This window comes from Girardinichthys multiradiatus, chromosome 10, assembly GCF_021462225.1.
Source record: "Girardinichthys multiradiatus isolate DD_20200921_A chromosome 10, DD_fGirMul_XY1, whole genome shotgun sequence".
NCBI classification, from domain to species: Eukaryota; Metazoa; Chordata; class Actinopteri; order Cyprinodontiformes; family Goodeidae; genus Girardinichthys; species Girardinichthys multiradiatus.
The window spans coordinates 14,960,838-14,973,770 of NC_061803.1; the positions used below are offsets into that span (position 1 = coordinate 14,960,838).

At 37.2% G+C, this 12,933-nt stretch overlaps 2 protein-coding genes across 2 annotated transcripts; both read right to left on the reverse strand.

Annotated features, from left to right (window-relative positions):
- Positions 1 to 1,590: 1,590 nt before the first annotated feature.
- On the reverse strand, positions 1,591 to 4,499 carry pde6gb (phosphodiesterase 6G, cGMP-specific, rod, gamma, paralog b). The gene is made up of 4 exons (XM_047376484.1): positions 4,408 to 4,499; positions 3,069 to 3,283; positions 2,942 to 2,982; positions 1,591 to 2,857 (listed from the first exon to the last, which is right to left on the reverse strand). Exons 2-4 carry the CDS (start codon positions 3,212 to 3,214, stop codon positions 2,781 to 2,783), a joined length of 264 nt encoding a protein of 87 aa, XP_047232440.1. The 5' UTR covers positions 3,215 to 3,283; positions 4,408 to 4,499; the 3' UTR covers positions 1,591 to 2,780.
- A 4,613-nt stretch (positions 4,500 to 9,112) lies between these two features.
- oxld1 (oxidoreductase-like domain containing 1) lies at positions 9,113 to 12,472 on the reverse strand. The gene is made up of 2 exons (XM_047376354.1): positions 12,270 to 12,472; positions 9,113 to 10,746 (listed from the first exon to the last, which is right to left on the reverse strand). Exons 1-2 carry the CDS (start codon positions 12,318 to 12,320, stop codon positions 10,348 to 10,350), a joined length of 450 nt encoding a protein of 149 aa, XP_047232310.1. The 5' UTR covers positions 12,321 to 12,472; the 3' UTR covers positions 9,113 to 10,347.
- Between the last annotated feature and the right edge of the window lie 461 nt (positions 12,473 to 12,933).

Sequence of the window (12,933 nt, forward strand, 5' to 3'; positions counted from 1 at the left end):
CAGTTCACAGCTTTTCCCTCTCCTCCAGGCTTTGCTAATTCCGTTAGCACAATCTACTTTGACCCGCAATGAATCATGGGATAGGGTGGCCCACGAAGGATACACCGGACCCATCCTTCATATCTGGGGAAAAGAAGGACGCATTTGTCGGCCCTATTTGGAGGAGCCTGCGAAGTTGTAGACTTCATTGCCTCACAATGACGTAATCGGCAACAAATGCATCCTTCAAAGAATGCAGCCCCTCAAGTTGGACACACCAATAGCAAATGACATCCGTGAATCGGTGAATCTGTGTTTGATTAATCTGTGGCTTCAAGGACCCGGATGTGTGACACAAAAAACTGAATTTTAGAACTGAAATTGAATTTTAGAACTGAAAGTGAAAGTAGTGAAACTGAATTTTAAATTCAACAAAATAAATTTTCAGAGCAAATTAATTCAGTTTCAAACCATTAAATTCAGTTTTCAAACCAATAAATTCAGTTTCAAACCAATGCAATTAATTTCAAATTACACAAATATAGATTCAGTCTGAGAAATTCAAATTCAGTTTCTGATGGCACAAGTTTCTTCCTATACACACAAGGAGCTCCCTCAAATTTGATTTGTTTTGCAATCCTCTCAAAGCTGTGGTTACCTCAGTTGCACCTTTTCCTACCTACAACACTTTTTCCTTCCACTCAACTTTCTATGAATATACTTGTTTTTCATATTTTTCAAAATATTCTTTTTTCTGACACACAAAATCTGGGGTTTTCATTATCTGTAAGCCACAATCATCAAAATTACAAGATAAAAAATTCACTTTATGAGTAATGAATCTATTTAAAATATGAGTTTCACTTTCGGAAATGGGTGACATTTTATTTTTTACTTTTTCACGTTATTCAAGTTTTTTTTAGCTGTAGATGTACTTGGTCTGGTAACTTACTGATCTGACATGTTTATAAAATAAAGCCTGAATATTAAAAGTCAATTTAGGATAAAACCACCAGGCCAAAGCGCTGAATAGTCAGCGTTGATGGCAACTCAGATGACGCAGCCTTCCAGCAGCACTTGAAACCAATGGGCATTTGTGTTTCTTACAGGAGCCTGGCAGCGTAAAACAGTATGAGAAAGCTGTGTGTGCATGCTACTGATTTGTGTTTGAATGTTAGGAGAATCCATGCACTCCAAGTGATTTGTATGTGTGTACTGGATTATTTGTAAGAAAAGGAATCTAATTGAGTGTGAGGACTGCCATATATGTGAATTTGAAGATGAAAATCTGTATGTAAAATGTAAATATAGTATGTTAACTTGGGTGAATTTATAAATGTTTTGAATGTGGATTAAAGTACAAATATATGGCTATCCTGACTTACACTTCATTCATTGTACACATTTGTTAGTTATTTATTATGCATTTATAAAGAGTTTTAAGTCTTTTTTTCTTTCCATATCAGACATCATGTCACTATCTCCTGACACTTTTTCTTAAATAACATATTAAAGCTTTGGAAAATGTAGCTTTTTTCTTCTAACTACATAACATTTCCCTTTAGCTGACCTATTTTTTTCTGAGAGATTAATTTAAAGAAACAAATTCAGTTTATTTTACCCTTTTTTCTTTATTTTTTTGTTCCATCGTCCTGTAGAGAGGAAAAAGCTCCATTACACATCTCATTAGACGTTTTTTTTGTTAGTATTAATCTCACGGATCCCTCTGCCTTCTTTCACTTCCACTTTGTGTCCACAAACTCTTTCATTGATACTCATATTCTCTGCTGCAGTGGAATGATTGCAGATCTCAGTGGGATGAGAACGATAAAGAGGATTTGGAGATGAATCATAGAGAAATGATGCACAGAAGATGAAGGGCAACATTCACAAATGCAAAATGTCCCAGTGTAGGTAGGACAAACAAACAGGAGCTACAATAATGAGCTTAAAAAACACCAAATACAAACTCACAGGACACCACACTCTCATGTGAAAGTAGAAGAAATATGTATGCAATGACAATATAATACATATAGATTAACATTATACAAGGGAGATGTACAAATTAGAGGGGTGCTACTGGAATCATGAGCAAAGACAAGGGTGGAGGTAGCGTGATCAGGGACTAGTACGATTGTAAGTTGTGATACAATTCCAGTTTTTGGGCTGATTTAGTCTTAATTTGTACAGTACAGGACATTTTTATTTTGCAATGAACTGTGGCCGTGCGAACTGCACTATGGGGGATCTGATTATTGTTTTTCCTTAGCAATGGCAAGCTGGTGTCGGCTCTCTGCAGAATTCAGGTTCAGGATTTTATACATTCGGCACCGGTGGAAGAAGCCTCTATGATGGAGAACGAGGTGCCGAGGCACGTGAAACTGGAGCCCACCTGCTTCACGGGTCTTTCACTTAAACTCACTGTGAGGCTGCCTTGCTTGCGTAGGTTTCTTGTTTTGGTCCGTGTTGAGGATAGAGAAGAAGAGAGAGAAGAGAACGCGAAAGAGCAGGAGCAGATTTCTCTTTTTGTTGGTGGCAGAATAACGGAGCAGATCTACAGAGTTAAGTCATGAGAATCAAACAGATCCTAAACAAGCAGATGTGCAAGAGCTGGAGCCAGGAGAAGAGTCCAAAGTCGGAAAACAGACTTTTTTTGGTCACTTTTTTCTCTTTTTCCATTTTTTATGTTTGTTACAGTTCGTTATTTTGTTTTTTTGTGTTTAGAACAGTTCCGTTTAAAAGTTTGGGATGAGACCTGAGGCAGGTGGTTGGAAGTACACAGCCCATAATAGGAAGGCTCAGATGATACCGTACTGGGCCAGCTCGTGCAGCTCCAGGTGATTGAAGGCCTCCCAGGGGCAGATGACAGTAATATCTGCGAATAGGGGTGGAAATATGAAGCTTTTAGGGACCTTCCCAATAGCTGAAATGAATATAATAAACCTTACAGTAAACTCACCTGTGCCCAAGCCCTCCATGCCAGGGATGTCATCTCCAAAGCTGAAAAAAACAACACAGATCACACACTAATACCTGCATTCAGTTTTGTGAAATCTAAAGTAGAAAGAGCTTTAGTCAATGCGTACCCCTGAACTCCTTTCTTCGGTGGCTTGCTCTTGAACTGACGGGTCTGCCTCTGCTTGAACTTGGGTGGGCCCTTACGTGGCGTAGCGGGGCCTCCAGTTACACGGGTAGCTGACTTGATTTCAGCTTTGGGTGGCTCAAGATTCATTTTGAGCAGTTAGAAAGGATGTGTGTGATTAAGTTGTGGGGTTTCTCAGAAGTGAAGCTGAGATGAAATCTGCAGAAAAACAACATTTTAACAATTCAGGATAGAGAAAGAGTGTCACTTGCACCTGCCTCCAAATCCAGTCAGATTTGACATAAACACCCCTGTCTGTCATTATCAGCTCTAATCCTCTTACAGAGCTGACGTTCTCCTGTAACTGAACGTCCCAGGGGTTCTGCACTGCCGCCTGTCCACCAAAGACGACCCAATTTCCTATAATCCATGGCTCAGGTTAAGAAGTTCTAACCCTCTCCATTTCAAGCTGGTCACATTCGTGTAATCTTGTTAAAACAAGGACGACTGGGAGAAATTGCTGAGCTTTGCACTAAGGATCTAAATGTACAATCTGCTCAGAGTGTCTCAGTTATAACAACTGACTGGTGTGGGTTTTTTCTTTTAATGTTGCTAAGGTTGGATTGCAATAAAAAAGCACAGAATTTAGATTTCAGTCCATTATACTAGTTTATATCCTATTCTGTGTCTACAAATGTGATTTTGGAATTTTTCAGATAAACCTGGGAATTGTGCATTGTTTTTGCAAAACAAATAAAAAATCAAATGAGAAAAAAAAAGAGCAAACTCATGGTATTTGGACCGCAATCTCTCATATTTTGCAGAAACAGACTAGATTAGAATAAATATTTTGAATTTGAGGTGTTAAAAACTGGTGCATCGGTATTTTCATTTTACGTTACACAACAATTTTTTTCATCTGCAGGAGAAGAAATTTAAATTTCCACATTTTCTCCTCTATTTGCACTATAAGTTGTATAACAAAACAGTCAAAACAAAACATGTCATCCATTAATACTGCTTGATTTAACTCATTTATACACCAGTTCACAAGAAATTATGTCCCAAGAGACTTTGCAATAAAAACAAGTTTAATCTATATCCAACCATAAACAAATATATAATAAAGTCAAGCCAACAAAATCCAATCATGAAGACAGTTTCAAATAAATGACCTACTTTCCAATTTAAACCTAAAACAGTCAAATTGAGTTTATAATAGACTAAAGTCTAAACATTTCATAAATTTTCAGCAGGTAACATAGAGTAAATGTGGCTTCCAATTGTCTGCAGAACATCTTCAGTCTTCTGTAATAAATCGACCTGTTTTTCATTGTACTCACCAGCTGATTGGTTAAAGCACAGCCAGACGAGTGGGTGTGAGTGCAGCAATCCTCGGTCTACCAGATGAGTGGACTTCTAAGCTAGGCTCGCTGTGAGGGCTGGTTTGGACATCAGGGCCTTTTATATCACAAGTCCTGCAGGAGATTATGAAGGCGCCGCCTCCAAACATGACAACCGATCGATTGTTTGGGTTTGGATCAAAATGAAGTTTTCAGAGTTCAGTTACATTTTTATTTCAGTACATTTTTGATTACTGTGTTTTAATTTTCATGTCACTTTGTACTAAATCAACAACTTCACAACTTAGAGTGAAACTGCTTTAATTGAAGGGCTTCTACCTCTTGTTACCTCAAATAATATTTGTTCACCTTTTTTCAATGTAAACAGCCTAAAATGTGCTAATCTAAACCCAAGCAATCTGTTCGTCACAGTCTCTGGATTGTACTAGCAATTTGTAAATCGTAAACTATTAAATGCAGATTCTTTTTTGTTGTTTTCTCCCTCTTTTAGGTTCTGAAAATTTTACAGGAAATGTGACTAATCGGTAGGTTCAAGAAATGTCTCTGAAAGTCTCTAGAAATTTCACCTCAACACTAGGAAGCTAATTAAATTACTGTTTTACTTAGACAATGAATATGCAGGACGCAACAACACAGATCAGATTATGTTCATGCAGATTATAGATGCACCAGGAAGATTCCTGAAGCCACCAGACTCGTCCCTTCATTTTGCTATACTTCACCATCTGCTGTTTTTCGTTTTGTTTTTCTCACCAAACTGGTTTCATTGCAACTTTACAGCCAGTTTCTTCCAGTGCCAGCTCCTGACCTGATATGTATTCAGAAACTCAGACAGAAAGAGAAGAAACATGTCGGAGATAGAAAATACTTTAATACTTATATTAAAAAAACACCCAGAACAAACATGTTATAACTGCACTTTCACGTTTTATATAAATGGTGGCCATATTGGATTGTGGATCCAATACAGTAAATTTTCAGTTTTAAACTTGGAAATTGTAGTTTCCAGGTATAAATGTAAATTGTAATTTACTCAACAGAAGCTTGGCTAAAGCATACTTGTATGAGCTAGCGTCAGCTGTGCAGTTTAGCTAGCAGCTACAGCTGTGTTGCATTTGTATTCAGAGGTCAGATAATTCCCAAATCCACCAGGAAGGCTTGCTAACGTTTGAATTACTTAAATTAGATTTCCACCAACCCTGACCAAAAAATTCAATATGGCTACTAGTCAAAACATTATGAAAATTGCAATAATAAACTGTTTACTTCTGACATTGTGTATCCTTATTAATTATTGGCATACATTAGTACTTTGCAGTATATTTTTGTGAATGTGTGTGAACATTTTAGTGTTTTTAGTGAATGCATCAAATGCATACAACTATGTTGTCTTGCACTTTTAAAAGTAGCCACTGAGGACAACAGCTGACTGAAACATTATCAGAACCCATTTCTGACTTTCAGTAAAATGCTTCATTAGCAAAGTAGCTGTGAAAACACCCATAATCCATTGCTTCAGTCAGTCATTTTCTACCGCTTATTCCATAGTGGGTCACGGGGAGGCTGGTGCCTATCTCCAGCAGTCTATGGGCGAGAGGCAGGGTACACCCTGGACAGGTGGCCAGTCCATCACAGGGCAACACACAAACAACTATGCACACACTCATTCATACACCTAAAGGCAATTTAGAGTGACCAATTAACCTAACAGGCATGTCTTTGGACTGTGGGAGGAAGCCAGAGTACCTGGTGAGAACCCACACATGCACGGGGAGAACATGCAAACTCCATGCAGAAAGATCCCCATCCAGGAATCAAACCCAGGACCTTCTTGCTGCAAGGCAACAGTGCTACCAACTGCGCCACCATGCAGCCTCCATTGCTTCAGTGCATTGTTAATCTTCTCTTTAGGCTTTTGTGCCATCTGAAAACTACAGCTTTTTTGAATGGGTGAGAATGCTGTTTTCACAGTGGTGACTGATTCATTAAAAACATTTGTTTCCAGTGCTACAGCTACAGAAGGCAGAAGAAAAAACCCTCCACTATGTATCCACTGTATGTAAAAGAAGTACTACTTTCTAGCTATATAATGTAAAACATTAGTTCTAAAATGTATTGAGCCCTGTAAAGATTTCCTCTTGTTTGTAAAGGAAATGCACAAAATATTAGCAGAGTTGAACCAATATCCTTTTTTTTTTTTTTTTTACAAAGAATTAAAGGCAGAACAGTCTTAATCTGTGCATGGAGATAAATAATCAGATTGGGATTTTGTTTCTTCATCCTTCCCTTTTAATTTTTTGCTTTGTTGTTTCTTTGTTTGCAGTGAATTTTGTTTTGTCGCTTTCAGGCTGTTCATGCAGCTCATTTGAGGCCTGAGCTAATCCTTCAACAGGATGATCAGAAGGGAACATGTGTCTGACTCTTTTGTTACAGAAATGAATAGGCTATGTCAACATAACTCTTAGGCTAAATGTGAACACAATGTACAGCATTGTGACAACTGCATAGCTTATTCTTTACACTGTCAACATCTGTGCTTCCCTTTTAATCCACTAGGCTAGAAACAAAATATTCTCATATCCGAAATCAGAAAAGCGTAAGATTATATCACATCAAAATGATGCACTGTGTGTGAAATTTTGTTAATTGGAGATTGTGTGAAGCTCCACACCAACAGGTAAGGAAGTATAGAGAATATGTATTCAATACATTTACTCTCACTAAAAGTAAAACCGGCCAACCAAGATGGACCAGTCTGCTTCACACTTCACACAGCTGCAAACTGCTCCGGTTGCACAGAAGATAATGGCTTAAAGATGCCAATGCAACCAAATCATCTGCAAATAACAGATGGGACCACAAGTTTCCTTAACAAGATATCCTTTCCATGACTATAATTGAGTTCCAATATAAGATCTAGTCCAGATTTTGTCAAATTGGACCAAAGGCAAAGTTCAGCCTTGTTAAACTCCAAGCCTAAAGCATAAAGAAGCAATGTTTTTAAATTTTTAAAGCATGACTCTGCAAGTCTATGTCAGGTAATTAACACACAATGCCATGACGCAAAGTGAAACTGAAGCCTTGGCATGGTGATAATCTGTCTTGACTTTATCTTACACTGTCAGTCATCGGGTTCAGACTTCTGTGTATGATGAGTAAAATCTGATGCATAACCCATATCAGGGCATCACTGTGCGAGGCTGGAGCGGCTGCATTGAGCTCTGTATAAATAACAGTGTAAAACTGCATCGTATTACTACGCTGATGCTTACTCAGAGCATAAGATCAGGGTCACCGTCGCCTTGGTGAACTGGACCTGAGGGACTTCAGGCCGTTTGCTGCATTCACCAGCTGAGTAACTGACAGACGTCAATTATGACACATGCCTCCATCAGTCCTCTAAATCCTATTAACATCAGGAGAACAACAAAGCCTTGGATAATAAATATTCAAAATGCAAATCCGTTACACAGAACACTTACTTTTTTTAGATTTATTATCTAACAGTCTGTAAAAATCTGTAAAATCTGTTCAAGAGTGAAATTATTTAAGAAAATGAATAAGATGTTTATTTGATTAGGACACGTCGCACTTTATAACTACCTCTAGAGGCCATTGAGAAACCTTGCTCCTGTTTGAATTTATTGTGACCAGTAAAGTTAGCTTTAACTGACCAGTTCAAATTAACTTTTAAAAAAGATGTAAAGCAGGACGTCCCTTTTTAATTACTGATTCCTGTGCTTTATGAAGTATTCTACAGTGTAAACTTTAAACGAGCTATTATTTGGTAACATTTTAATAAAAACTGAATCAGATTTTGCTGAAGATACATTTCAAAGTTTTTTTTGGGATGTTTTCTTCTTTTTGCTGCATTTTCCATCAAGATGAAGTGCCCACTGCTTTAACAGGTTTTGACTCTGGGGTTGTCAGTCTGTGATCAATGTAGTATTTATCATGTGTTTTCTATCCAGATTATATGTTCCTGCAGGTTTCCTCCTGGTTTTTTGGGATCATTCTGGTAAAAAAACGATGAAGCTATTCTATATCGAATTTTTCCTACATGATAGATCATAGAGAAAAATCGGCCTAATTGTTTTTTTTATTTGAGAAGACATCCAAGACAATGGCTTGTACTGCAGCCCAAACCATGACAGAGTGTCCACTGTGCTTTACAGATGGATGTAGACTCTCAGTTTTACCTTTTTTGCAGACCTCCTCTGCACTAGGTTAAAGGTTTAAGTACAAAAAACAAACTTTAATGTCATTCCGTAAGGGTTGTTCAAACTTTTAGTTGTTAATTTGCAACATTTTGACTTTGTGTTCCTTTTTTTTTCATCCTTAAAAATTGCTTTTTTGTATCTCTATTCATTTAAAGGCATGACTTTCAAATACGGTTCATCTATTGTTTTATTTTAGGTCTCAAACTTTTGTTTTTTTTCCTTCACATGTTCCATTTTAGACTTGTAAAAATTGTATTGTTCATTCCTTCTACTAAACTTATTTGAATTGTGTTTTTCTTTCTTTGCTATTTACAACAGGTTCCAAGGAAAAGAGCAAAGTAAAACAAAGCTACAATATAAATCGGCATGATTTTTCTTCTCCCTTTCACAGATCATTGATTTATACATTGAAGACAAAGTTCAGATTTCCAAGCATGCAACTAATAAGTTATAACAAATGAATGTCTTATGGTAAACTAGAGTTTAATTTAACTACTCTTTGGGTGAACAGGTTAGTTTCAGAAACATCTGTGAGTCAAAGCAGAACCAAAGCAAAAGTTGATGGAATCTGATCTGCCATGATAAAACAACTCAACAGGTAAGATACTATTTATAGGCTTTCCAGAAAACCTCAAATACTCCAAACGGTCCCTTTAAAAAACCTTCATGACATGAAAACGACTATTAATGAGGCTTCAGTTAGGAGTAGATGACAAGCTAAATGTTTAAATCTTGTGTCACATTTTCAGAGTTCTTGCATGTTTTTCATTTTAAAATTCAATTGTTAACCAGAATAAAGTTTCTAATTTTTTAGAACATTCTCAAAATCTGAACAAAGGCAGATCAGATTAAATAACTTGGGTCTAGGAAAGTGTGCATTATCTTTCTCAGTCATTACTTCAAAAACCTTTATGAGGATTGTACATATTTACGTACAACACACACAGCTCACATTATGGAAAACCCTTCAAACTTTAGGCCATAAGACCTTTGGAAATCAACATGTTCCCCTACACAAAATCTAAGTCATTTATAGAGGAAGGTTTGTGGTAAGCAGCAAGATGTAAAATTGCATTTTATTTATATTTAGACAACAGCAGTTCATTCATTCATTCTTTTTACTGCTTGAATTGTTGATATATTTACTTATTTCAGTCAGAACTGGTAGGTTTGTTTGGATATTTGGACTATTTCTCTCTGGAAAATAAAATCATTTAAATTAAAACAAATAAATAGAATAAACATTATTTTTAAAAAGTCTGTGCAAAATATATTACAAATGTTATATCAGAATTAATGCCAAACTGGTTATTTTAAAAGATGTTGGTGATTTCTACGTACAGGAACCTAAAACTGATTAAACAATATACAACACCTATTTCTCCACAGTCATAACTTTGAATGAATTAAAGAGACACAATGCAATTTCATGCGTTAATGAAATGCCAAAGGTTGGTTCAACATTTAACAAACATTTGATATTTAATTCAAAATCCACCTAGTTTCGAGTCATCCAGCTGTGGATTTTATTTTTACTAGAAACACATTTTAAACTAATTTTCTTGTCAAACTGTGTGGCAGCTGGCAAGATAAAATACGCAACTTAAATATTCAGCTTTCATTAAGCCCATAAACAAGAGCCCAAATCTGTCCACATGAGGTAGGTGGGAGCCACCATCTGATACTTCACAGTAAAGCATCACGTCTTTTTCAGCAATTTGATCTCCATCTTAAGATATGCTTTGAGATTCTCATCAAGAACGCTGTCCTCGATGGCAGCGAGCGCTCTATCTCCTCCATCCTGATAATACGCCAAGAGCTGCTCCGCATGCTCAATCCAAACGCAGTTATGGCAGCCGCTCATGCAGCAATGGGTGGGAGCCGTTGGAGGCCCCTGCTTGGGGGACCAGGAAGAAGAGGAGCCGCGGTTCCGCTCGAAGTCAGAGTTCTCAGCTAGGCCCGTCTGTGCAGGAGGAGTGGTAGATTCCGGTCCGGCTGGCATGGAGCGAATGATCCCATTGTGAAAATGTCTCCATGAATGTAGAGGACAGAGACCGAAGCGATGAGCTCTCACATGTAACAAGGAGAGGAGGAAGAGCTGGAAAACACAACAATGCTTTAATTATTCTTTGGGTTTTTCATTTTAGAGGTGAGGAACAGCAAAAACTACAAGACTTTATCAGCAACTAAACTAATAAAACCATAAAGTGTAACATTTCAGAGAGCAAAACTCTAAGAAATCTTTCTACAATGCTCTGCTGCTCGTCTCAATCAGACTTAAAGGCAGAAAAGGCGACCTACAATTTTCTCCAAAGTACTAGTCAACCTCTCCCTATAGGACAGAGTTTAAAGCCCCAATCAGGTGAGAGAAAGTTTTCAAGTAGTTTTAGACATATCATTGGAACTAATGCATCTCTCCATATGATTGGACTGATTATATTTTTCTGTGTCTAAACTGGTACACTTTGTCTTGTAAAAACAGGTAAACTGAATTAAATCATAGTGAAACCTAACCCAGGTCAAAGTTCATATGGTGATGTTTGCGCACATCTGTCGGGGTAATAAGATTAGCAAATAATTATTATGTGACTGTTAATTAGCAAATAATGGCAAATCTTTTTCAATGTATATTGCACGGGTTGACTACCTACAAGAAACATAAAACCTCTTCTTTTAATGTAACCTCATTAAACTAAAAACGTTAATAGATTTGGGTTATTTACTGAGTTATTTACATGTTCAACCGTTTTAGATTGACCACAATAGCTACACGCTCCTGTCTGATGTTTTCCTATTTGGTACAAAGCCTGAATGACCAATCCTCAAGCAAGTTATCACTGCCTCCTCTCTCCTGCTCCCATCCCTCCACCTATTACCCCCAACATTCCTTTGTATCCGATACAGATGTCTACCAGTGTCATTATTATCCCATTGTTCTTGCCACATCTTAATGACCCATTCCTGAATCACCGATTTCCCCTCAGCTTTGCTCAATGGGATGTTAATGTTAATCTCATCCAATTTAAGGGCCTGTTTGGCCAGTTTATCAGCCTCTTCATTTCCCACAATGCCTACATGAGCAGGAATCCAAATAAACTGAACATTAGTGTTATTATTATTATATAATTGGAGCAATATCCATTGCAGTTTATACAACAAAACAAGTCTACTTGATTTACCCGTTTTAATGCTTATTAACGTAGCTTGACTGTCTGATGCAATGACAGCTTTGCTAACAGTACCGAAACTGTGTGAACCTATATTCTGAGCCTGTACATCCCCAACCCATCAAAAACTCCTGTAGTTAAGACTCCTGATGTTCAAACAATTCTTCAGCACAGCTTTTACATGTTGATCATTATTATTCCCTGGAGATTAATCCAATACTTAAACATTAATTTCAGTCTTCTTAACCTCTGCAGAAGTTCGCCAGTCTCAACCTGTAATCCTCTAGTGATTAAATGTTAAAGTAACAATTTATTTAGGAATAATTTTACTGTTGGTGAGTATTATTCTGGAAGATAAAACCTAAAGGCGACCTCTTGCTTTTAACATAAAGGGAATATTAGCGGATATTTATTTCACGCGTAAGTAAAAGTGAGTGTTAGCTTAGCATCCAACCTTGTGTAAAGACACCGACGACCTCCCGGATATAACGCCGAAACAGAGCATCTTACTGATTAGCGGGTCACTCGGTTACATGTCCTTTGCTTTCATTTCCTTTTAACTACCGTTTTTATTAACACTCTCGCTTTTCGAATTAAACGAACTCATGATTTGGGACCTTTACAAATCGGTGGCGTCACTTCCGCTTTAAACGTTCACCTCCCATGAACAACTGTAAACAAAACGTTAATTGGTCAACAGAAAACAAATGTAACCAATCACATTCTAGTTCTTGACACTTTAAACCAATGGGGAACTTGAATCAGTTAGAAGGCGGGCTAAACACGGTGAACGTACTTCTCTTTGCTGGCCGCGAGATGGCGTTATTTCCCCATCTCAATTTAAAATGGTCCTGGCGTGAACGTCAAAAAGCAACACAAAAATATCAAAATCAGCTACTTAGATGTATTCTTTGTTTTTGTCTTCGTATCAGTCTAATATAAACAAGTCTGATATATAAACAGATACGGATAAGTCTTATATAAAAATATGTATACATATATTTTTTGATTTACTTCACAAAAAACAATTTTAAGTCGTAGTTTTTGTCAGGAATCAGAATTCATCAAAGCTTCATACTCTGTTATAGCCATGCAGAAGGTAACAGGTGGACCAGATT